Source organism: Melospiza melodia, chromosome 1, assembly GCF_035770615.1.
Source record: "Melospiza melodia melodia isolate bMelMel2 chromosome 1, bMelMel2.pri, whole genome shotgun sequence".
Classification (NCBI taxonomy): Eukaryota; Metazoa; Chordata; class Aves; order Passeriformes; family Passerellidae; genus Melospiza; species Melospiza melodia.
In genome coordinates, this window is record NC_086194.1 from 27,799,301 (window position 1) to 27,825,375 (window position 26,075).

The following is a 26,075-nucleotide window of genomic DNA, read 5'->3' on the forward strand; positions in this document are numbered from 1 at the left end:
TTTACTTCTTACAGGTTGTTATGTTTGAAAACTTAATAATGAGCTCTGCAGCTTGCAGTTTCCAAAAGTATAATCTTGATTTCCTTGCAATTAGTGAATGTAGAAAGAAGGTGATATATCAAAAGCAGATACTCTGCTTGCTAAGCGATGACATCTGAAATACTTTCTGTAATGAGCATTACAAGCACAGTAGAGATTGTACTGACTAATGGATTTTTTTCTCTGCATTAAAATATCTCAAACTATGCTGTTATCAAAACCTCTGTGTGAAGCAGTGAAGGTATTAAAGTGTTTTTTTTTAAATTTTTTATTTTGAATGATTCAGTCATGTTGTGTGGCAAAATGGAAGCAATTTGGAAAACAGAATGTAAATTACTTAAGAATTTTTATTTATTTTACTGTAATGTTAAATTTACTAAAAGATAGCAAACTCTACTAACTTCTTCAGCTTTACCAGGTTGTGGTTTGCAGTGACTGGTAAAATACATTTGTTGGGGGCATTTCTAGCATGGCTCCAGCTGTTTTGCAGAAGCATCCGCCTGCCATAAGTGGACAAAATGTAATATTCCCTTCCTTTCAGTTCAGGAGCAGGGGTAGGTATGGGTAAAAAAACATGTTTATTCAGAACTTTGCAATTCTGAAATGCTGTAACTAATTAATAGTCTTAAAATTCTCTAATGAAGAAAGTATTATTATCTCAAAAGGAATTATATGACAGGTGCTTTTGATTCGGGCGTAAGAAGTTGCCCAGAATAAAAAGAATAGAATTTCAGACCTCAAGTATTTTTTATTTCTCTTGCTGTGCTTAAAGCACAGTTCCTCTGGGAAGTCTCATTTTTTTGGCGTGCCACATCAACACGCTGCTGAGGGGTCTGTTTGTGTCTGTTGCCCTCAGGACTCCGAGCCGTCAAATGAGGTGGTCTCAGAGGCCCCAGGTAACGTGGTACCCTCTACCTCAAGAAGTAGCTCTGAAGAGCTGATATCGGTGGCACAGAAACGTCCAGAAGAGGTAGGACATTCTGTGTCTGTTTTTTTCCAAGATTAACTGGTGGGGAATACACATTTGCCTCTGTTTTTCATGCCTAGTGTTGTACTACTAATAACAGAGACTTTTTAAAGCTACAGCTCTGTCTTATACTCCCATATAAACAGCATGCAAGACCAAGGTAAAACTCAGAACTATTATTAATGGTACCTAGAAGTATATTCCATAATATGTACTACTTTTTAAATACTGTTTCTTACTGTCAGTAATTAGGATTTTTTTAAATCCTTCCTATCTGTCACACCATGACAGTAACAGGAGCCCTGTTAGATTCTGGCAAAATGAACTTCATTGCATTGGAGAGTCAGAAATAGAATCTGTGCATTGGTATGTAGGTAGATATAAACCTTTATCATCCTTCACAAAATTTCAGTATGTCTTACTTCTGGTTTGTGCAAAGGAAAGACTCTTCCTGAGATTGGGCCTTTCTTTGTTCTCTTGGTTTCAAAAAGTGATGTCATAGTAGTAGTAGTGATGTAGTCATAAGTTCATACTTCCTGGTTTTGTAAGCAAAGGTGCTTGTAAGGTAGGGCAGCCAATGACTCAGGGTGTTTTCTGACCCTGCTGTGCATCCCAGTCATAGTACACTATAGCTGCAGGAGATGTTGTCTGTGGAATTCAGACTCATAACTTCATTTCATGATGGCAATCATCTTCCCAGAGAACCATTATCCCTAAATTAACCTTTCCTGTGAGATGTAAGTCCTTCCTTTGTAGTAGCCTTAACACTTAATCTTGGCTTATTCAAACAGTTTAGTTGGTATTATAACTCTTCAAAATACATCAAGTACCAGGTATATAAGGACTAGTCTTTGCTGGTTTTTTTTCTGAGATTTCTTTTGACTGTAATTTTTGCAGGAAAGGAGAGTATGAAGTGCTAGTCATAGGAAATACAATGCTATTTATTAGTTTAGTGGAGCCTTTAGATAAATATCTTCATTTTTCTGATAGTCTTGTCACTTTGTCTGAAGAAGAGGCAAGGTCCAGAGTGTGAAGCCAGGAGAATTCTTAAGAGTGTTTCCTGGAATAAGACCAAGTAGATTAACTTATTTTGGGATATTGCTGCATATTCCCAGATAGAAAGTCAGGTTATCACATCTAAGCAGTCCTGAGGATAGACTAGTACAAGCTTTTAGTAATACTTTTTTGTGTATTCCTGAGTAGCAAAGGGACCTCTGTCTGTGGAGAGATGTGGAATCTACCTCTCAATTCTCAGCTCTGTCAATTTACCTTACTCCACTGGAGAAATTAGAATTCAGAGCACAGATGGTCCTGCAGAAAGAGGAATGAAATATGGTTAGTTGTTAAGGTGACCAAGAGGAAGATGGGTGTACAGTTTTTGCTTTTGTGGAATAAAAGCAAGCTCAGCTGTGGAGGAGAGGAAGCTTCAGGGAATCAAAAGATGGAAATACACCTTTCAAATTTTACAAACAGTTCGGTAATGGTTCCTGTTGAAGCTGTTTTACTGAATGTGGGGTCATGTGGTTTATAAGGGAATGAGACTTTCTCCAATCATATTTACTGCCGTTTATACAATAGAGAGAGAGGTGAGTCAGAAAGAGTTTTGTGGTTGGATTTGCAGGGAACCTTAAGAGGGGAGCAGCAGTATGCTGAATTTCCAAATTCAGAACCCACCATGAAACAAACCATCTAAGTTACTGATGGGTAAGTCGGCATGATAGACAAACATTTGTGAATTACACCCTAAAAAAGAGGTCCAAAAAGTGTTTGCAGAGCTTGAATTAAGCTAATGGCTTTTTATTTTAAATTTTGTTGAAGTCTTCTGGTACATCTTTCAATATCTGCTTAATGAGTTAATATGTGGAATTGACTACTGACTGGTGTATTATTTGTGTAATTTATGACTGTCTGAATTCAAACCATCAGCATTGGTGAGAGTTGTTAAAGAAAAGCTCAAATGCAGCTGTGGAATAGAGAAATATGAGAAAAGAGTAAAGAAGGCTGGGTGGCTAACAGCAAAGGGTTTCAGGAAGGTGCAGAAAATTTGAAAAGGTTGTGGAAAGTGGTGTTCAAAAAGAGTCTTGGGCTTGCAAATGTGAGGACACACAACTTCTAGTAGGAGAAAGTATGGAAAATCCCATTAACTGCCACATTAATTTGGATAAAGCACTTCTATTTCCTGCTTACAATTTGATTTCCTCTCAGATACGACAGTCTGAATCTTACCCTCAGTTACTTGTGTCATCAGTAGGATATTATTTGTGGGATGCAATTTAATCACTCAAATGAGGTCTTGTTTTGTTGTCTAGTCATTTCTCCTATTAGAAATGATGGTCAAATATTGAGTTCTCCTCAACAGGAAGGCAGAATGGCATCCACTCCTCTTACTGCTGCCCTTCTTCCCAGCCACTTTTGATGCTCCAAAGTTATATTTAATTCTATGTTGGATCAATTATGAATTTTCTGTGAATTTCATTGGTGTCCTGGATCATCTGTTAGCAATTGAGGAAAGTGTGTGTATTCATCAGTGTATTTCACATGCAGAAACCTTTTGTGTTATAAAGTAACTCAGCTGACTTTAAAGTTAGAAAGATAGTTTATTGTCTCTTTCCAAAAGCTGTGCAAGCCTCTATAAAATTTCAGTTGTATAGATTTGAATGCTTGAATAATTTTAATTAGTGTCCATCCTAAAATAAGGTTGTGATTGATATTTAATATTGTATACATTTCCAGAGGGATTTTAAGCACTGGATTTGAAAAGTATCATTGAAAGAAGAATTCAGTGCATTTGGAAGGGGAGAGACATGTCTCATCCTAATTTCAGTGTAATTTTGTTAAATTTCCAAGCAGTTTATATAGTTTCAGCAGTTTTCCTCCAATAATAATACTTAGGATAGAATTTTTGTTCCCACAAGACTTTCAAAATTCAGAACTACATCATTGTTACATTGGTATGCCCTTTTTTCTCTGATACTACACATTCTTTACCATGAATGGATGAAAGGAAATTCTCTGGATGTTGTGATTATTTAAGATGCAAGCTTTTAAAATGTTTTAAATGCACAAATGCACTTTCTTGAATAACACTGCAATTGTTCAATAAAGTTGAAAGGTTGGTGTATCAGCTTTCATGACCCTTATTCTGTTTTCTGTGGTCAGCTTCACTTTGCATCTGGCATTTGTATTGGTGCATATATTTACATTGGTTTCTGATGGATATACAGAGATGCTGACGAAAGTGGAGATTTGTTGCTGAAGTAGTTTTACTTTGCCTTTTTCATGTGTCTAAAGAGCAAGATGGGTGGGCTTTGTCTTCTTGATACCATTTCTCATAAGCAGCCCTTTAGTCCATGGGGGATGATGGTGTCAGTGGTTTGTTATCTAAGTAAGAAAATACTGATTTTGACAGTTCCCTTAAATGTGAGTCTCATAAGAGGCATGTTCTCTTGTTTAATTAGAAGTAAAATAGAAGTACATGAGTTATGTGTATTAATTTCCTTTGCCAGTCCTATGGCAAATTAATTAATCATGTTTTAATAGTGTAAGCCTAGAGGCTAACAGCTGATCTTTCTGAATCTGAATGTCTGCATTGCAGAACAGTACAGATGCAGAGGAAAAGCTGTCCTATCCTTTCTCTTGTATAGAAAAGTGAATTCAACAACCAACAAGCCCCTACCAAAAAAAAAAAAAAATTAAAAGGCACATATAAAGCATGGAGCACTTTAGAGTAAAATATAAATTATATTTTCATAGCATATGAACCAGAATAGTTGATGCGTCTGTGGTGCTTTTTGGATGCTGGATTCAAACTATAAAAGCTGTGCAAATTGTTGTGGTTCTTAGCTAAGGAAGGATTAAGATAGGTACCCTCTAACCTGGTTCTGAACTATTAGACATTCAGTGCTTCCAGTTTATCTGGATAGAGCACAGACACTTTTCCATAAGTAATGTACAGCTAAGGTATAGTGATTTGTTTGATAGAAAAAGACATGTCACACACTAAAGTCATCTGCCATTAGTTGTAAGTATGGTACAAGCATCCTAAAAGGATTGTATAATTCAGTTTTAACTGCATTATTTCCTATACGAGGGAAGGAAATGTTGCATGATTTCTGTTAATACAATTGGCTGCTGATATTGTCTTTTGTTTCCTGATTTATCCTCCTTCCTTGATCTTGGGCTGAAACCTTTCCCAAACAGTCCCTTTTGCATTTCAAGTTAGTACAAAAAGAATTTTTTTTTTTAACCCAAAGCTATGAATTTCATCAGCAGTGTGTCCAGTCCACCCTTACAGTATTTTATTGCACTGAGGTTTTTACTTTTTAAACAAAGTATGATCTAACATGTTCTGAAATGACTGAATTGAAAGTAATTCCATGGGAAAGTTTGTAATAATCATCATGTGATAATTTTTTCCATCTGATATTATTAGACTATTGAATAACTGAATTTCCATCACTGGCATAATTCATTTCAGAAAATAATCATCATGAAGAATAAGCACCATCAAGAAGTAGAGAGATTATTTGCACTATTAAAGAACACAAGAATGTATTAGATAAAATATATTTGTGTTTCTATCTGTATGTATAAATGCACAGCTGTTATGCTTGCACTTGTGAAAAGCCTCTGCATTCTTTTCTAGATTTCATAGGCCTAACCATATATTCCCTCTATTCTGTGTAGCTGCTGGCTTGAATGCATTTAATACAAAATTTGTGTCAGACAGTTGTTGCTATAAATGCATTCTTTCTGACCCATTGCTAATTAAAAAAAAAACAAAACTAGTGACAGACATAGGGTGAGTTGGACTCATATTTAATCTTGACCACTAATTTTTTTGTTTAACTTCTGAGGAGCTTCCCCACTAAGAAAAATAATTGTAAATGTCCATGCTGTGTGCACCTAACAGTCTGCTTCCTTATGAAAAATCATAAGTGATAACTTACTCCTTATTTTGTATCATAAGTAAATAATTCCCATTTATATCAGTAGTGATACTGGAATGTGATTTTGTACTCTGAACCTGCTACTATACTGAGATCTGCAAACAGACAAAACACCACAAAGAAAAATCAAAAAAAACCATGGCATATTTTAACAAAGAGAAGGAAACATATTGGATCATCTGCACCATCCATATCCTGGTAGACATAGGATGGATCCTTCCAGTGCATTTCTTAGTACTTCTTTCTGGTTTTAAAGCTTCTGAGCAGTGGTGGTTTTCATACTTCTGCGTTCTTTTCCTTTATGCTCCTTCACAGTAAACATTCTGAAGGTGTTTATTACATAATGTTTATTGCACTCCTCCTCTTTGTTTTCTCTGAGTGACAGAAGAGTTGCAGCAGATTACAGACCTGGGATTGGAATGCATTTTGAATATTTTTTGGATCTAAGTCAGATTCATTGTAGAAAAGGCTGGTATTTGGTTCCTTGTAGAATTACTTATGGGTGATTTGGTCCATAATCCAACTCTTCTTGCCATAGTGTGTGTGTCTTCCAGTCATCAGACTCATTTATCAAAACAGGGGAGTTGAGTCACATTTGCAGATCATTTGGCACTCAAGAGATTTGTTTGATTTTACTTTTCATGCTTCTACAAGTAATTATTATTGTTACTGTAGTTCCCATTAATATTTCAGAACAGAAGTTGTAAGCCACTTGCTTAAAGAGCCTTAGAGTCTAACTGTATTAAAAGTGAATTAATAATGAACTGAGAAAAGGAACATAATACCTTTGACTACTGAAGTGGTTCTTCCATAAAATAAACTGGGAAATACAGTTAAGCATGTAAATGCTCTGGAGTTAGGAATTCATATTTTCCTGCTAATCTCTTCACATGACTGTTTTATGTAATCTTCTTAATAACTAAGTATAAAGGTCGCAAGATGGCTGGAAAATGCTGTCATGCGGTTCTGCTTTTGAAGTAAAAATTTATTTATGTATATTTAAGCGTTAAATGGCCTTATGAAATGAGAGTTCTTCTTAGAAGAACATTATTAATTTAAAAAATGAATTAGATCTGTTCAAAATTTCCACAAATCCAAGACATTTTTTTATTTAACCTTTTCACAGTCTCTGCCCTTCTTTAAAGTACATTCAGTCCTATATCATCTGTTACTCAGGAAGGTATTTAATACATGAGTGGGCATCATTTGCATTATACAAGAAGATTAACTTTACAAGCTCTGCTATTAATCTGAGTAGCTCTACATATTGACCTATGAAAGAACATAATTAAGTTAGCTTAATTAAGTTAGTTAATTGTTACACTCTGATGAACTTACTATTGAGAGGAAATTAAAGGCAAATAGAAAATGGCATTCATTGGTTTGAAATCATGTTTTAAAGGGTTTCACAAAGATACTTTATATATAGATGACTAAAATATCTATTGTGTAATAAGCAAAGCAGATGCCATTGAAATCCCTGCAGTTTTCTCCTTTATTGCCTGACATACATCCATATTTCTAAAAGAGATTTTAAAAGCGTGCTAAAAATTTAGAAAATAACTGTTGTGAGGTTTTTCCCCAATACCCAAAAAATTGAATTCAGAAATCCTGTCTACACATGGACCGCAGAGAAAAGCACAACATCGAAGTTCATTAAGTGTTATAATGTGATACTGAAGCCTCCTTTGGGGGTAGAGAAAAGAATTTAAAGACCCCTAGAGCAGTGAGCAATACCCCATCATCTGTACATTCTCACACATCAGCATAAGAATGTCTTTCTCATGCAGTGATGGAGGGGAAAGGAGAGACACTCCTGGAATTTACTCTGTCAGCTGCATTTCTGTTGTCAGGAGTGCCTGCAAGTTCACTGCAGGAAAACATTCAGGGTTTCAGCACAGATCTGTGCATGGATAGACCCTCCACATGACTCCAACATCTGGGATGCATTCATCAGTCTTGATAAGCACTGATAAGTACCCTGGAGATCATCAATTCCAAGTAGGTGCAATTAATAAACAGTAAGAAAAAATGGCCAAACATGCAAAAATGTGCTGCAGTGATTGCTGCCAAATGAGCAGTTTATTAATCTGTGAGATTCATTAATATTACAGTGGCTTTATTTTGAAATTATTTTCTGTGAACAATTACTCTATTCCTTCTTTTTATTTTTTTATTTGCCAGGTCTATACATTTTCTAGATGGCATTCTCAAAGATTTTAGGATTTCTGCTTTCTTTCTGTTGTAAAAATTAATATTTTAACTCAAGTGAAAACAGTATTTTCCCTGAGGTATTATTCTTTGGCATTTCCAGATCATATGAAAGGGTCATTGATCTGTGGATATATTCTCTGGAAAAATAGCAGCATTGAAAGCAGGAAGGCAGTGGCATTTAGAATCACTTGTGTACAAATTTGTATTCGTATTCTAAAGACAGATAAGTTTGATATGCATTCTTACAAAGAGCAAAAAAAGTCTTTCCTTAAATAATGCTTAATTCTTTTCTTATTTAAAAAAATCTGAAACGATATAAAAATTGATAGGATAGGAAGAATCAATTAAATTATAGCTACTGTATATTTTATGAGGCACATTGTTTTTCTTTAACAGCTTCTGCAATGAAATATTTAATTTTTGTAAATTCAAATTTAGTTTTTGAAAATTCAATTTGAAATTGGCATGTTGATACATTTAGTCCCTTCAAAATGTTATTGGAGCTTTAAACAACTTGCTATATTCTAAAAGTAAAGAAAGCTTTGTTTTCAGCTTCAAGACATGCTTTAAATCATGATTTATTTTTTTTATAGAGGAAGAGAGTGGAAAATTGATTGGAAAATGAGAATTAAGTGAGCTTTAGGTGGGAAAATAGGAAGAAGTTCAAGTTTAGGGCATCCCACCTGCTGAGGATTTTGATGGTTGTACTGATGTCAGTGAGCTTCAGATGACCTGTGTGCACTATCTGGTCAGCTTTGACTGTGCTGCTTTGAGATATCCACGATGTGGCACGGTGCAATGTCACGTAAGCCACTGTTGTTATTTCCTGTGTGTCCCATGTACTGCACAATGGGAGTTCTTTCCTGGAGGAAAGTAAGTGTAGCTTCTCTCTTCAATATATTGAAGGGCACACTCTTAATGTTCTATTTTTTTTTTTTTTTTTTTTTTACTTCCTGAGGGATTTGTTGTGTTCTCTCTTACCTGTAATATTTAAATATAATATTTAAATATTATAATATTTAAATATAATATTTAAATTAGGCTAATATATTCTTTGGTCTTTGCATGCAGTGTAAATATTAGGGCTCACACTGCACTACATGAACAAAACAGTGATCCTTTTTGTAGATGATAAATAATATCAGAAATTTCCTAATTTAATATGATAGGTTGAAAATATCATCAGAACCCTTTTAAGTTATTACAGGCTAGATTTGAGATAATGAAGCTTGAACAGAGTCAAAGATTCCAATGTCCTTAAGGTAGTGAAGATAAGCAGAGGTCAGTCAGTAGTCATTAATAACGTAGCTTATATAGATTTTCCCTACCCAGTTGCTTTGGGGTTATCTCCAAACTGCAGTGCAATCCCAATAGTGTCCCAATGCTGCTTTGCCAAACTATTGTTACTTTACATCCCTCTCACTGTTAAACAGAATATTTACACACTGAAGAGTTCATATTGCCTAAATGTTTCAGCACAGTAGGATCAGTGATTTATTATTTGTTAGAGTACATCTTTTTGCTGTTAATGTGTATTTTTGTGATAGACATATATACATTAATCTACCAGAATATAAAATCTTTTAAAACTAAATTTATGTTATTTTCTAAAGACTGTCAAGTAGGTTAACATGCACTATTATCTTTAATAGCTGTCATTGACCTGCTAAATCCTTTTTAAGTGAACAGTTTCCTATATTTAATTTTTAAGTAAGGCTACAAAGTTATCATAGTCTCCCATAATCTCTAGATGACCTGGAATATTCAGCACGACATATTCTATATTCTGTGCTGTAGCTATGGTCTTTGTTTTACTTAGAAACTGAAGGTGTTCCTGAAAATTCAGTTAAATTGAGAGACTTAGACTGTGATGAGGAGTGTTGTCTTTGGAAAGCTGGTTTCCCATTAGCCAGTCCTAGGGTGTTTTACTCTGGTAAGATTCTTGTTTAAGTGATTGGAATCATCCCAGGAAAATAGCACATACCTGCTGTCAATAAAGACACTTCTGTGTCCTCTCATAATGACTGATTTGTATTATTCTGTAGTTCTGCATATGCACAATAAAGATGGAGATATGCCTACTGCATGACTTAGCTGGCTAAAGCTGTTTGCCTAAAACTCCATAGATTCTGCCAGTGCTTCCAAGGCAGATACTTGCAGAGGAATTCCCAGGGTACCTGGAAGAGGCTTTAAGCTAGAGGTATGGCTGAGATGGTTTCTGCAATTCAGTGGCCACCAGACTGAGCCCACGGTGCTGCTGAAAGGGCAGGATGTGTTCACAGACTGCCTGCCCTGCTGCTCTTGTTGGAGCAGCAGATGAGTGAGCTGGGTCAGTGGGCTGCTCTGGCAGACCTTGGAGGGATATCCATGGGGGTGAAGGACATGCATAGCTGTGGACCATGAGCTCCCTCTTCAGTATCAGCATCTGCAGTTCATGGTCCAGGGCTGGCACTGAGATTGTGTTGTCATTTGGGTGCTCTGGAAAAAATAAATTAGAATAATCTTCAAAATACTCACTAGTGTTTCTGGATTTATTGTATTAGCCAGTTCTCCTGTACTTACCACTTCAAAAGGAACACTTTTTTCCCATTTAATAGCCATATTCCAGATTACCCCTCAAGAGTAGGTTTGTCATATTTGGGTTTCTCAGGAGATTGACGGAAATTAAGAGCTAATGTAACTAATGGAAATCCTGATTTTTTTCTACAAATTAGGATCAATTTTTGCCAAAGATGATTAGTTACACAAAATTTAGACTCCTATTTGGTATCAAGAACGACAAGGACTGGAGTTCATGCAAAGCAGTAATGTACCTGCTTGCATCCTTTTGAAGATTTTTGTGATAGTTATCAGGAGAAATCTTGTCAGACTATTAGTGGGCAGAGGCATATCCACACTTTGCTTGTTGAAAAACTACCAATGTTGATCTGGATTCATCAAGGTACAGGGAACCATGTGTGTCCTGCTCTTGGTCACAACAACCCAATGCAATGGTACGGGCTGGCTGCAGAGAGGCTGGAAAACTGCCCAGCAAAAAAGAGTCTCAGGGTGCTGGTGACAGCAGTTGAATATGAGCCAACAGAGTGGCCTAGAAGGCCAGTGACCTCCTGGATTTAACAGGGTTACTGTGGTCAGCAGGACAGGAGAATGACTGTCCCCCTGTATTTGACACTGCTGAGGCCACACCTCAGGTCCTGTGTCCAGTTTTGGGCCTTTCACTGCAAGAAAGACACGGAGGTGCTGGAGGGTGTCCAGAGAAGGCCATGGAATTGGGAAGGGTCTGGAGCCCAAATCTTGGGAGGAGCAGCAAAGGAGTTGGGGGAGTTAGACTGGAGAAAAGGAACCTTGGGGGGACCCTAACACTCTCTACAACCACCTGAAAGGAGACTGCCCTGAGGCAGGGTTGGTCTCTTCTCCCAGGTGACAAGAGACACGACCAGAAGTGGCCTCAAGTTGTGCCAGAGGGGGTTTAGATAAGATGTTAGGAAAGAAATGTCCTGAAAGAAAGATTCCTCAGGGAAATAACTGAGTCACCATCCCTGGAGATATTTAAAAGACTTGTAGTTCTTGAATTGAGGGACATGGTTTACTGGTGAACTTTGCATTGGCAGGGCAATGGTTGGGCTTAGGCATTTTAAGGGATTTATTCCACTTAAATGATTCCATAATTCCATGAGTTCACAATTCAAATCTAGGATTATGACCTGAGAATTCTATCTGAAAGCAGAAAAAAAAAATCTAGTACTAGCTTCTAATCTTTGGGAGACTTATAATCAAAATTCCAAAATGAGCTGCCAGTGGAGAAAGTTGCCTTAAATCTGTACAGCTGACAATAGAACCATTCCCCGTATATTTTCCAATCCTTTGATAACTTGCCCACAGTTGCCCCCAAATTTTCAGTAGACTTTTTGTCCACTGCCTATAGGCACTAGCTATAGCTAAACTCTGTTAATCCAATATTGTCACATGAGTATTATGAAAATAAATGTCTAGAGTTTAGGAGCATAAAGACAGGCCTTTAGGAAATACCCATTACAGAAATGTAAAAAATCAGTTAAAATAAAGGTGTAGTTGTTCTAATATATCTCTGAATCTGGGAGATATAATGCTCAAAATAGGAGTCAAGGTACTAAGTGATGAAGAAAGACAACATAAGGGAAGGAGAAGAGACTTTGAAGGCATTTTAGATGCTTATTTTTATTCTCATTTTCTAACAGTCTTTATTTATATATTTAGCTCTGGGAAAAAAAAAATCTCAGTCAGCATTTAAAAACAGACTCACCCACAGACTATAATTTGTGTGCATGTGTGCATGCTGTGCAAACTTTTAGATGTTTTTTCTGCAAAATGTTGCCTGTTTTAACAGTCTCTTTGTGGTTTCAAGGGTGATATTTGAATTGGGAATTGAGGCAAAGATGATAGTTTTGTTCAGTGTGTAGATAATCCTAAAGTCACCATTTTTCATATTGTAGCCTGATAAGCCGCAGAGTAAAAATAACCCAATTTTGAAGTCATGGTATTACTGGAGAAAGCTTTTAGTGTCTGCAAAGGCATCAAGATATTCAAAAAGGGGAAGCACATTAAAACCTTACCAAAAAATAAATCCAATTACCCTGTTACTGTAGGAAAGATGAAGTAGAGGAAACTTCCTTCTCCACAACATGCATGACTGCAAGATCTCTCTTATGCCATGGAGTGAAATATATTTGATCCCCCCATCCCTGCCTTAAGATCTCATGCAAAAGCACTAAGAACTCAGAGAAAATCTGAAATTGACATTTATTTCAATTATTTTATCTCAAATCAAAAGGTGGAAGAGCTTGGTGTGTTCTTTAAAATACTGTTCCTAAAGCCAATGTTTTCTGAATTCTTCATAAGATACTAAGTGTTTCAGGTGGAATTTCTTTATCTCTGAAGTACTTGTATATAATATTTAATTTTGGAAAAAAATATAGGTAAATTTGATTTATTCATCCCTTCATCATGCAGTCTTCTGTGGGGCCATTGTATGTGGCAACAAACTGGAGTAGAGAAATATTTGCTGCTATACATTGTAGCTTCTTATTTCTTTACGTCACAAGTTAACCTGCCAATGCTCATGTGCAGTGATGAAGCCAAGAAATTGTGCCAAAAATTAAAACTTTTTAGAGGCAGTATTGCAGATGTGCTGTGCTGATTCCAGGCTGGATTTTTTTCAGCTTAGTTAGCATCTATGAATTGTGATTTCTTGTTTAATACAAGCGTAGCACTTCGAGAAAATGTCTTGGCCAATTCTCCAGAGTATTATAACTTTACAGCTTCCTTATTTTTTATTTACTGAATTAATGTTACTTTCTTTTCATTTAGATCAATATGTATTGAATTTAATAAGCACAGGGTTTCAGAGTTATGGTCTGTGAAGCTCCCATAACACAGATTAGCAAATAATTCTGTGCAATTAAATGTTATACTTTCATTGTGGCAATCTTACCCCAATAACTTGTAATTTTGGGTATTTGTTTTTAGCTCCATAATTTGTGTCATGAATGCATTTCAGTGTTGCAGTCAGGGCTATATGGTTAAAATCACTGAATCAAAAAGAAGAAAAAAAAAAGAAAATAATTACCTCAAGGAGCTTTCATTTCTAGTGTGAAACCTGACGTTATGGATCCAAAAAATAAAATTTGTTTAGTTATTTTTACTCCATTTTGGCTAGAGTTTGGACTTAATAGGAGAAATCTAATTTTTTTTTTTAAATGAAAGACTGATCATAAAATTGATAATATTTTTTTAAACATTTGGAAATTTCACATGGAATTCTTTTCCTACAGTGTTTATTACTGAGCAGGTTGTAATAACCTCTACTTCTCTACATAATGTAGAAACTTAAGTTAGTAATAGAATCAAGATTAAAGACGGTGATCACAGAATGGAACAAATTAATTCCTAGTCTTATTAATTGGTAAACTTAAGCTTAAACTGGAGAGATATTGCACATATCAACCAGGAAAATGGAAGGTTGTTTGTATAAATATTTTTCCACTGTTAAAGCACGTCATTAATAGGCTTTATCAAATCAGACCAAGGATCTGTATCAAGAAGCTTCATCATCCATAGAGTCATGAAGTGAATGTCATCAAAAATCACTGGGCCTAAACACTTATCAGTTCACTATGATGAAATGACTGCATTTTTATTTGCACAATAACGTCAAATCCTCATATTAGAAAGTGGCAAATTTTTTTGCCCTTTACTGTTCTAAGTGTGACACATGTAACAATTATTCATCACTCCATAATGGATCATTTTTATCAGAGTCTTGTGTCTTTTCTGTATACATAGAATAAATATTTATGTTTTCTCATTTTTCTGAACTAGAAGATGCTGATAGAATAGGTTTGAACTGTCAACTATAATTCATTGCATGCAAAGAAAAGCTTTATACTGATACTGTGCAAAAGGAAAAGAATATCTAAATCATTTCAGCAGCAAGCTTATAACCAAGATAATATCAGCATTTTCCTTCTTGAAAATATATATGCCATAAATTAAAGGAGGTCTTCAGTATTTTATTAAAATGCTTCAGACAAGTTTAACCCCGTCTTCAATGGGCATATATGTATGAATACGAAAACCTTTTTTAAAAAGAAAATGAAGGTCAAGTCAAAGTTAAACCAAGCTTGCAGTAAACTTCCTACTAATCCTGCAAATATTTTGTTTAGAAGACATTAGAAAACTATGATACACGTTTAGTGTCAATTTAAAGGTGACCATTTTATTCTTACAGAAAACTTAAAATATATCTAGCACTTTGCTGTTTTGTACAATAGTAATGTGGTGTGGGGAAAAAATACAAAATATGTGTATACTGAGTGTATTTGAATGACCTTTTAATTTAGTTGAAATTAGCCTTAGCAGTAAATGTAGTAGTGGAGGGGTACATATCACAGTATATAATTATGTTTAAGTAAATACATAGAAAAGTTATTTGGTTAATAAGAATATAATATAATAATTGGAATCCAAAATACACTTGTAATGAAGCATTTTATATACAAATCCTACAGTTCTTTTTAAGTACTATGGTATCTCACCACATTTTCAGTTCTGCTTCCAGCTTCTTTAGCATGAAAATGCAGGAAGTGTTGGTACTATTTGTAAGGAAGTAACAACAGAAAAGTTGTATGTGATGAAACCCTGCATCTGTTTTGTGGAATTTGCAGCTGTCCCTTTGTTATTGTTTTAAACCCATTTGATTTGTAGTACTTTAAAATGTCATATCCCATGTTTTTCTAGTCTGTTGAAGGGTGAGTGGTTAAGTTTTGTGCTTTTGGCTACTATATCCCTAATTCCAGCTGTGGCTTTGGAGTCTTCTGAGAGAGGCACTCTCCAAGGTACCTGGTCAGAAGTGACATTGCTTTTTTTAGAGCCAGTCCCATCACAAAAGACCCGAGGCATCTATCACATCTTTTTTGCAAACAAGCAGAAAGATGAAATGAAGTCTTATTGTTTCTGATGTATATGAGAATTTTACTTTGAACTCCAAGTGTTGTCTTCCAGCAATAAATTTAATCACTAATTAGTATCAGATCATGTTGATGATGAAATAAGCTGGGAGATTTAGTAAGGTCATGTATTTAATAAGAAGCATCAAAATATAATTTTGTAGGGTATACCCAGTGTTTTGGTTTAGAACTGCTGCCTAGAAATGTGATAATTGTTTTCTTCAGAAATCAGATATTAAAAGACAATGTGAGAATGAATCTTTCTATGACAAGATCACAGAAGCAGTCCATTTTAGAAGCAAGTTAGTACGTTTGAAAGGTCATTAATGTAAAGCTGTGAATTTGTCCCCACATGTGACATGGATAAGTGATCTTATGGTATTTGCTGCTGTCAATTTGCATTAATATCTAAGGCATGATAAGAATGTCATTAATGTGAAACAAAAATTAATTGCTATGATAAGGCAGTAAAGTTTGTTTAATACTTCATTATCAGTAGCTTGAAAGCAACTTGCAATTTCAATTTTAATTCTTTCAGTAAACATTTCCAGTTCCTACAGACTCTGAATCTTTACCTTTTGTGATTATTTGCAGACAGAGTGCAATTTACTCTTGGATGGGTACTCTGTAGAACAGCTTGCCAACTGTTCTTGCCAGAATGTTTGTAGCATATGTATTAGGGAATTTTTGCATTGTTGCATCCTAAAATCAATATGGAACATAAGGATGATGAGTTATGTTCTACGCATTCCTTCTATTGTCCATCAAATGCATCTTGTGAAAGCAAATTTCCAAATTTTCCGAGAGCTCAGAGCAAAGAAGAATTTGAGTCACAATCATTGAAATTAACAGTGGTTCTATATCTGAGTATATTGAAATTAATTGATTACCTTTGATTATGCTTTGTCTTAGGAAGCTTTTTTCACATTATATTTTTTATGTTCACTGGTCAGCCATGTCAGAGGGCTCAAAATAACACAGTACTTCAATCCAAAGAGTTGCCTACATGCAGGATAAGAACTTGCTTTAACTGGTAGGTTCCACTGCTTTCTGGTTCAGAATAAAGGAGGTGCTGTATGAGGATATCAAAGTGTGGGATCCTATCCTTGGAAATCAGGCACTTATTTAGGCCAGCACATCCATTTGGCTTTTGCCTATGAAGAACCATACTGACAAATTTACATTCACAGTGCATCTTTCAAAATATTGCCTTCTAGATAGTGTAGGAAGAGTGTATCAGACAAAAACTGAATTAGGCTATTAATATGTATAGCTGCACATATCAGAGGCTTTTCTTGTTGTGGTAAACTCAGTATCTTCAGACATCAGATGCATTTATTTCATTACTTGTCAGCTTTTTGTGCTTTGAAATGAAAGTCCTGAAAGACCTTGGTTGTCTTCATCCCTTGCAGAGCCATGAGGTCCTGTCTACTTTGCAGAACAATTGTGATGTCTTCATAGCAGATGGAGCAGGCATGCTGACTCCTGGTACCTCACTCTTTTCAAACATACATCAGTCCTTCTGAGGCAAGCAAACTCCAGAATCATAAAATCTGTTAAACTTTGATTTGATGGTGGCTTCTGTTTTCCAGCATCTTCAGAATGTTTTCAGAGGAGCTCACTTCACATCTTCTGGCACAAATAACTTCATTAAGGAAGGCTGTCACGTTTCAGAAGTGAGGTCATATTGGTCTTCTCATGACCAGCCTTCCAGTTAGCTGCAAGTGCATGGCTTAGAAATTTCAGCGAGTCAGCCAGCCTTGCATTTGAAAATGGTATTTCAGTGACACTTTCAGGAGAGATACACCTACAGCTTTCTGAAGTGAAAGTTTTTTAAGCAACATATCCTTGACAGTGCCTCTCAGAGAGTATGAAAAAAATTGTTAACTGCAGAGTATCTACTGCTTGATTTTGAAGGGCTTGATAGATCACTGCTTCATAAACATTCATGTAGAAGGCACAAGGCAAGCTTTTGAGGAGGTCTGGCCTTTCATTTGTTTGGACAGGCATTTTGTTGTTAATTGACTCTTCTCATCCTTTCCTGCCATGGGTTATGAAATCATATGCCCTAAGGAAATGAAATTCAATTATGCATTTAATATATTTTGGATTAGCGGGGCGCATGCATCTGGCATGGTAAAAGCAAGATGTATTTTATCTATAGAAATTAGTTAGAAAAATTATCTCAGTTGATATAAATATGATCACAACCTGCTGCACTCCTGAGAAAATGTGTACCACTTGAGACAAAAGCTGCTGTTATTACTGTTAGAATCTGTTGCATTAAGAGTATAGAAATTTGGCAGCAAATAAACACCCTTGCTTTCCAGCTCGTCCTCAGCGATCAGAGGGGCTGGGTGTGGCACATCTCATGAAATCCCTTTGCTGCATATCTCATGACATGTGTCATGGCTTAGGCCTCATTCCTGTGGAATCTAAGAAATTTTTCTGAGTGATGAAACATTAATATGATGAGAGTTCTAAAATATTTTAATATCGGGCTTCTGAAAGTGATAACAAAAATATGTCACCGTGTTAACATGGGTGGTGGTTGTGTGGTCGGAACACAGTCACAGAATACATTTTAGTTGTTTATAGAGAGAGAGAGAGGGAAACGGGTGCCTGTTTCAGTTTCTTCATTTTAGTACTCTTAAATGTAAGATTAGAGGAAACATTATGACTCTGAATCTTAAAAAAGCAAAACAACTGCCAGAAATTTCCTTTCTAGGGAAATCTATTCAGTCCTCTACCTTGAACATACCTATAAGTGGAAAGCTGTTACGTCTACCTTATTCTTGCACCCAGAGATGTTCTTTCAAGAAAGTAGATGAAGAACAGCAACAAAGAAAGAAAGAAGAGCTTGTATCTAAAGGAAATGATACTAAGATTTTAAGTGTCATCCTAAGGATCTCCAAGAACTTTCCTGGTTAAAAGATGATAGTTCTGTGAAGTAGGCTGTGAAAGCTAGAAGGAAACAAGCCTGAAGGTGGTGAAAGTAGCCTAAGTATGAAGTTCTACACGTATTAAGAAAGTAGTTTGTGGGTGGAAAGTGGAGCAATATTGAGACATGTTATTTTCATCAGCTTTTGTCTAGTTGTCCGCTGAAAGCAACCAATTGAGCATGGAGAAAATTCCCTTTTATTCTCTGTATCAGTGGATAAGACCTTGGAAATGAAAAAATGTGTTTGGGACTCAACCCAAGGAGTAGAGAAGGGCTGTGTTGCATTTAATGCATTATTCAGACAAAATAAAAATCTTATCTGTCGCCTCAGTTAATCAGAGAAACAACAGGAAAAAGAGAATCACAGACACAGCCTATATGTTTACCTAGGCCAGGGATGCAAATCCCTTTCATTAAGCAGTAAGGCTGGCTTATTACTGAGACACAGTGCAGGACAAATGCAGTTCGAATCATGTTGGAAAGAATATTACTGGGAATGTGGGTTTTGGGTATTCTTCCTCCTTCTTGCACATTTTTTTCCTTTTACCAGCATAACTTTGAAATGTCCTTTATAGACAAAACCTTATACTTTGTGAAAAGTTACAGAAATTATTAAGGAACAAATTTACCTTTCTGTGAAGAGTGTAACTCTGGCAAATTTGAAAGAAACTACATTAAGAAAATGTTTGCTTCACAAATGATAGAAATTTTTAATATGGGTATACACCATTTTCTTTTTCCTTTTTCTGCCCAAGACATGTTAAAGACAAACACTTCTATGAACAGATCCTTGCTTGGCTATGATAAAAAGGTATGTGGCACTGTTGTGATAGGAATATCTTAGTGACATGCTTCCATCATGTTCAAGTTTCTTAAAGACTGTTGGGTTTCTATTTTTTTATTTAAATCCCTGGTTAATCAAAGTCTGTCATCATATTCAGAAGCAATGAGCAGCAGCCTTGTGCTGCCTTTGAGACGTGAATGGACCCAGACTTTCTACAAGGAGAACATGGGAATGCTGGTTTTCTGGCCAGGACACATACATGGCAAGCTACTGGCATCTGCAAGCATCTGTCATTTTCAGGAAAGAATCGGTTCAAGAAATAAAAGACAAAAGTAGCAATGTTCATTGTCTAGGAGATAACTGTTTTCTGTGATGGTAAACTGTTAATAAGCTTTTTCTGAGTGGTCTCCTGCCTGCTGTGGGGTGGCTGTTTAAGGTGCATGTGGTGCTTTCACTTGAGAGGTGACATTACCTAATGACAAAGCACTTGCTGAATAGGAGAGCTTATACTCTCATGGACTGCACTAGCAAAGTACCTAATGCTGTAATAACCTGCAAATCTGAGCTATTCAACTTGGGATGAGTGTTACAATCAATTATTGTAGCTTTCAGTAGAGTCACTGTTCCTTTTCTTGTCAGACTTAGCCTCTTACCTGCCTTGTTGAGTCATGTCTTGATGTGTGAGAATTATTTCCAGTCACAGCTAGTGCAGAATGCTGGTTTGTATAAAGCCATCTGTGGGTCAGACATCTCAGTTAATGAGAAATGTGCTGTGTGGGATTGGATTACCACCTGGATTAGATTTCTAATGCAATAAATTTCCAGGCATCCTCTTCTAGTATTTTCACAACACTTCAGTCTATATTATGGTGGAAATTGGATTAAAAGGACAAAGCATGAAGTCATTTGCTGAAGCAAACAGGGTGCTAGTGCCAAATTTTGTATAAAAGGATGCTGCTGAAAGGACTGCGTGTCTCTCTTCTAATCCACAGAGAATCCTCTGCCTGAGTTTAAGGACTTCATTTCCAAATACAATGCACAAGGGGGTACATAAACCTCTGTTAAACAGTTCATTTTGTGCATTCATCTCTTGTTTGCTTATGGTATTAAAAATGTTTTTGGCCTGGAACAATCCCATTCATGTGGAAATCACTTTGTAAATTTAAATACTGTAGTAGTGACAGTTCTGTTCAGTGAAAGTTCTTTAATGTGTCGGGCAGTATCAGTAGTGATCCTTCTGTAATTAAAGTTTTAAATATATGAAAGAAAATTCTGCCTTTTATTTCTCTCAGTGAAATAAAGATTTTCAAGAGAAAATATGGGTTATATATAGAGATAATGCTGACCATGTCTGAAAATGTGATGTTGTTAGGTCAAATGAATGATTGCTGTTCTTGGATGAAAGGAATATTGTGTGTGAAACGTCCCCTGTCCATTGGGTAAAGTTTGACTTCTAGGTGCAAGACAGGACATAAATGATACTTTTTAAAAATCAAAAATCAGAAGGTGCATATCCAAAAGTTTCTATTCCCAAGGATGTAATTCTTGATCAGTCTTAACAATTTTTAGGCCATGTTGCATCAAACTATGCAAGATGGCCTTAAAATGAAAGTACATTCCTGTAAAAAAACTTACCCAACTTCAGGTGGCCAGTTTTCACAGGGAGATGACAGACCACAAGTTAAATTCCATTAGAATGTGGTCCTCCTTGGAGAGCAGGTGGTTCTCCTTCTGGGAAGGAAAATGAGACACGTCTGTTTCATTTGATCCTACTGGCTGATGTACTAGCACAGACTTGATAGTTACTTCCTTATTACATTATATTTTAAAAATTGACTCCATTCTCTATTCATTGTTCCAAACCAGACACCTTTTTTATGTATTGATTTCTGATTGCTCTCAAAGCATCTTTCCAATTAAATAATTTCCTGGCAAAAAACAAGTTTCTATGAAGTAAAACTGTTTTTCATATACTTTATAGGTTGCTGCATATTATAAAATGGCATGTATCATAAAATTCCTGCTGTTGATGGTTGTTTACTTTTTCTAGACACAAAAAATAAGCATCAGAACTTAAAACCAGACAATTTCTTGCAATAACTACACATTTTATGTCTTCTTTTCTGGCTTCAGAAAGAATGGGTGATGTTCTGTGCTAGAAAAGTTAATGCTTTTAAAGTCTTCTGTACTCACTGAATGTAATAACAATGACAGCACTTAGCACTTATATAAATCTTTTCATGCATAGAGCTCCGTCTTGACATTGAAAGTATTATTATTCACATTTTATGGATAAGTTCTTTAACATTCTAGTAGTGAGTTCAATTTCCACACCCTCCAGGCCAAGCAAGTATTATAGTAGGGGTTCAAATGTCAGAGATATCAGCTGAGAAATTCCTCATCTGAGTCTCAGACCTTGCTTTAGTTTTATACTGTTTTCTGTAAGTGAATCTCCTTTAGATTAGAAGACCTGTTAAGTACCACTTCTCCATTTCTACTTCTTCTTCACTGACATTTTCCAGAAATCCAGGAGATTCCTCAGCTTTTCCTACAGAGGGAGTTTTCCCCATGACCTCAACTCAGAAGGACACCTCTACAGACTGACTCAAGCCTCAGTATTGTTTTGATAAAATAGCTGCAATAACTGTTTGGATTTTTTTTGTCTGTCCTCTACAATCAATTTGTTTTATAAAAAATATAAAATATTTCTATTTGAAATAGTTTTATATACATTTTGATGCTATCCACTTTTTAATCATTCTTCATTTATTAGCCATACTTGGAACCAAAATGGGATTAATGTACATGGCCATTACCCTAACCTACTTAGCTTCCCTGATATTTTACTTCTTGTTTTTCTTTCCTTTTGTTTTCATAACTGATTTTAGACTCTACATGGTCAAACTCCCCAGATGTGTTAATATAGCATGTAGTATGATATGACTTGGCCAGATTTTGATTGTTTATTAATATTATAGCAAAATAAATATTATATATATTATTACCATTATATCTATGCATTATCATTTTGAACAGCAAAGCCTTCGAAGGAGACCTAGAGACCTTCCTATATCTAGGTCTTAAAAAGCATCATTTGGTGGAATTTTCAGTGGATAGGGGAAGCAACAGCTAACAAAATTTTTCATTATTTGCACTTTTGAGAACTTATGTCCTGAAAGATTTCCTTGAGTGCAAATGAATTGAAAATATCTAAGTCCAATTCAAGTAACAAGTAATTAATGCTGCTTTCACTGATGTTAAGGAGAATACTGACAAAGAAAAACCTCAGTTAATGAAGGAAAACTAAGATCCTTAATTTGTTGTCTGCCAAAACAGATGGTATTTGCTCTATTTTCTTCACCATCTTATATATAGTTATATAGTTATATATATATAGTTATATATAGTTAATAATCATATTTAAAAGTTACATTGGCAGAATAAGTAGTAAAGTTATCTTTTTTTTTCTAAATTTAAATGCTGATTTAAATGGCAGTGCTACAGGCTTCTGTGGTTCTTGATTTGTTGTTCATCTAAGTTACATGTAGAGGAGAGGAAGTAGCAGAATGGGCTGTCTTGAATAGTAAGTGGTATTTGCCAAAGAAGAACATGAGTCTGTTTTTCTACATAACCTTTTTTTAATTTATTACCTGTTACATTTTGTGAGTAAAGGAGACATAGTAAGTTTATCTTAAATCATCAGTAAACAGAAAATAGGGAAATAGCTACTGATATAATGATATCCAATTCCTGGAGCTCCTGTATATGCAGAAAGAGAAAAACCAGTGAAGGAAACCAAAGAGATTGCAACTAAGTAAAATGAATGCAGATGGAAGTTTTTGCTTGATGTTGTTAGGTAACACTGACAGGTACAGGAGCGGCTGTTGAGCAAGAGCAGAGAGCAGCAAGTACCAAACATCACCATGGGGCCACAGCTGACCCTCTGCACGGTGACAGACAGAAACTCTGTAGAGACAGTTGAGTGGCTACACTAGGATATCCGGAAAACATAAGACATCTGAAAATAGCTCAACTTCCTCTTAAATGCCCATAATTAAATTACTCTGCTTAATTCAGGGGCTGTTTAAACTTGGTATCCACTCCAGAGAAGCATTTTTCTACAGTGTAGTTCATACGTAGCCCCAGTCAGTGGTAGTGTTCCACTCAGTAATCAGATGGGTTAAATGTAACAATGCATGTATGATTGCAAGTTGTGCCCCTAATGTTTAAGAATATATGGTGAAGAATATTATGTCTTGGAAACACTGTGATATCATGTAATGGGAGACAAAAAGCCTTCTGAGGCATAGTTTAGTGAGCTTCAAAAGGAGTTTCAGTGAATGATATTAAGTGACTTCAGACTGTCAAGGAAAAAGTACATAAACAACAATTTATAATGTAAGCTCTGTAATGAGCTCTTCTCTCATAAATATGCAAAACACTAATTAGTTATAGCCAAATTTCCCTAGCTTTGGGAATCTTTTGGAATATAGCTTTTCAGTAATTGAATCACATCAAAGTATTTTTTCTCCCCCTCTTCTAAGAGTGTTTTGTGTGATTTGTTGGAGGGTAGGCAGAGATGGAAAGCAAGCTGTTGACAAACCAAAAGATGACTTTGATGTGGTTTAGTGAAACAGTGACTTACAAATTTATCAGAAAGCAATGCACAATGAACACATAAGATGCCCTGTTTGCAGTGACTACCAGCACCACGATGAGGTCTGTCAATTTGATTCTAATTTTCTGAAAGGCAGCTATGTTTTTTTTCCATGAAGTGTATAAATATTGTTAGATATTAAGTTATAACCATGTGTTGTAAGGTTTTGGAGGGATTTCAGAGTATGTTTGAAGGCAGATGCTGCTTTTACAGGGCATTTTTTTGGTAAAGTTCCTTTTGATGATGTTTGAAACCTTAAGTGGTTGGACATCACCTTATTTGTAGTTGAAAGAATTTCATTTGATTCTGACTTCAAAAAATTACTGTGAAGCAACATCACTATCATGACAAATTACCAAAACATTCCTCAGTATACCCACTGAATTAAATAACATTTGGCTTTCAGTCCTCACTTGGAAATGCAAAGAGGAAAGGAGTTTAAGGAGATCTGCTGTTAAATCAGATACTTTTTCTTTCTTTCTTTTCTTTTTTTTATTATTTATATTTTATATATAGATAATATAATTAAATATATTATTATTTATTACAATATTCATATATAATATTTATAATTTATTATTATATATTAAATTATATATAGATTATATAATTTTATAATAAAAATTATGTTCATATTATATTTTTTTGTTTATTATTTATTTATTTATACTCATCAGTCTGAAACTGTTAAAACCTTGGTATATGAAATGTTACAACTTTGTTTCCAAGTTGACTATGTGTTTTTTACCAATATACTCTTGATGCTTCTAAGGCAACTGATCTGAACTATTGTGTGAAACAGGACTGTTTAGGCATGACTACAGGCTCTGAACAGGATCCTTCAAATAGAGCAATAAAGTCAAAATATAAAAACAAACCTACAACACTTCCTTTGTCATCAAACCAACTGAAGTCCAAGCTTTAAAACCATATATTTATTGTCTTGTTAGGTTTCAAGTCTGTGGCCAAATGGATGAAGGGAATCATTCTATGATTCTATATAGTCAAATTAAACTGTGTTTGTACATCTTGGAAAGTAATGATTTTGCCTTCTGGGTAGGTCTGTAATGCTTGTGTTAATTCAGATTAAGTGAATGAGGACAGTAGGAAAAGAGTAGATCTTCCATGAGAGATGGAAGGGACTGCTAATATGATGCTACAGATCTGGTCCTGAAATGCTCTTTTGGGGATTTTAATTAATTGAAGTTGTTGAAATAAATGAAACATTTGTTTGGTTATAGTTGTTGAATTCCAAATTTAAATAGCAGTATGTGTTTGGGGGACCTGCTGAAAGAAATTTTGAGGGTTTTTGTTGCTTGGTTTTTTTTAGGCAAAAGTCTTTTTAAATGCTTCAGCAGCAGCACAGATTCTGTGTGCTCTCACAGTCCAGCCTTCATCTACTTCTACAGCTGTATTCATTTCTATCTGTCTTGTTGACAACTTCATGAATTGTGACTAAATATAGGAGTTAAGTATTGCAGCAAATATAAAGTAATTTCTACAACATTTACTTATATCACATTTTGCAAAATAAATGACAAAGTGAAGGCAATGTCATCATATTAACTCCATTGAAAGTTCCAGCTTTTATGCCTTGAACCTGAACAGAATTTCATGGCTGTATTCAGGTGAAATGTTCCGATGAAATAAGAAGAAAAAAGCTTTCTGAATTCTTATCTTTCACATTATAGCAATATTTTCATGAATTCCCAAGTTATTAAATTTATAATACTGCAGTATGTTTTTCCAATTAAATGTGCATTTTCTTTTGTCATATAGAAGGAAAAAAACTTTAGTTATGCTTTTTACAGTAATTTAATTAAACATTTCCTGTAAGTTCATTTCAATATCTATCATGGCTCACTAAAGTTGAAATTCAGTACAGAATGGTAGATTAATTGCCCTTTGTCTTCGATGAAATAAGAATCCTAAATATGCAGAGTCATGAAATTTAATTGTGTTCCTCAATTGCTTATTCAATGCTTTGGAAACCTGAATCAAGAAATACAGAAGAAGAGGGCCAAAGGTTGTTAAATGTAG

General features: G+C 35.3%; 1 protein-coding gene across 4 annotated transcripts in view; it reads left to right on the plus strand.

The window, feature by feature from the left end:
- The window catches only part of PHF14 (PHD finger protein 14), a 161,635-nt gene that overhangs the window by 126,947 nt on the left and 8,613 nt on the right, over nucleotides 1–26,075 (plus strand). For 2 of the 4 annotated variants that reach the window (XM_063152126.1, XM_063152116.1), the window contains one exon: nucleotides 896–1,009. The exons of 1 other annotated variant lie outside the window; for it this stretch is intronic. In XM_063152126.1, the coding sequence (XP_063008196.1) occupies nucleotides 896–1,009 (114 nt within the window). Of the gene's footprint in view, nucleotides 1–895; nucleotides 1,010–2,627; nucleotides 2,711–26,075 lie in introns of all 4 variants that reach the window. One more of the 4 variants, XM_063152135.1, reaches the window with a different exon arrangement.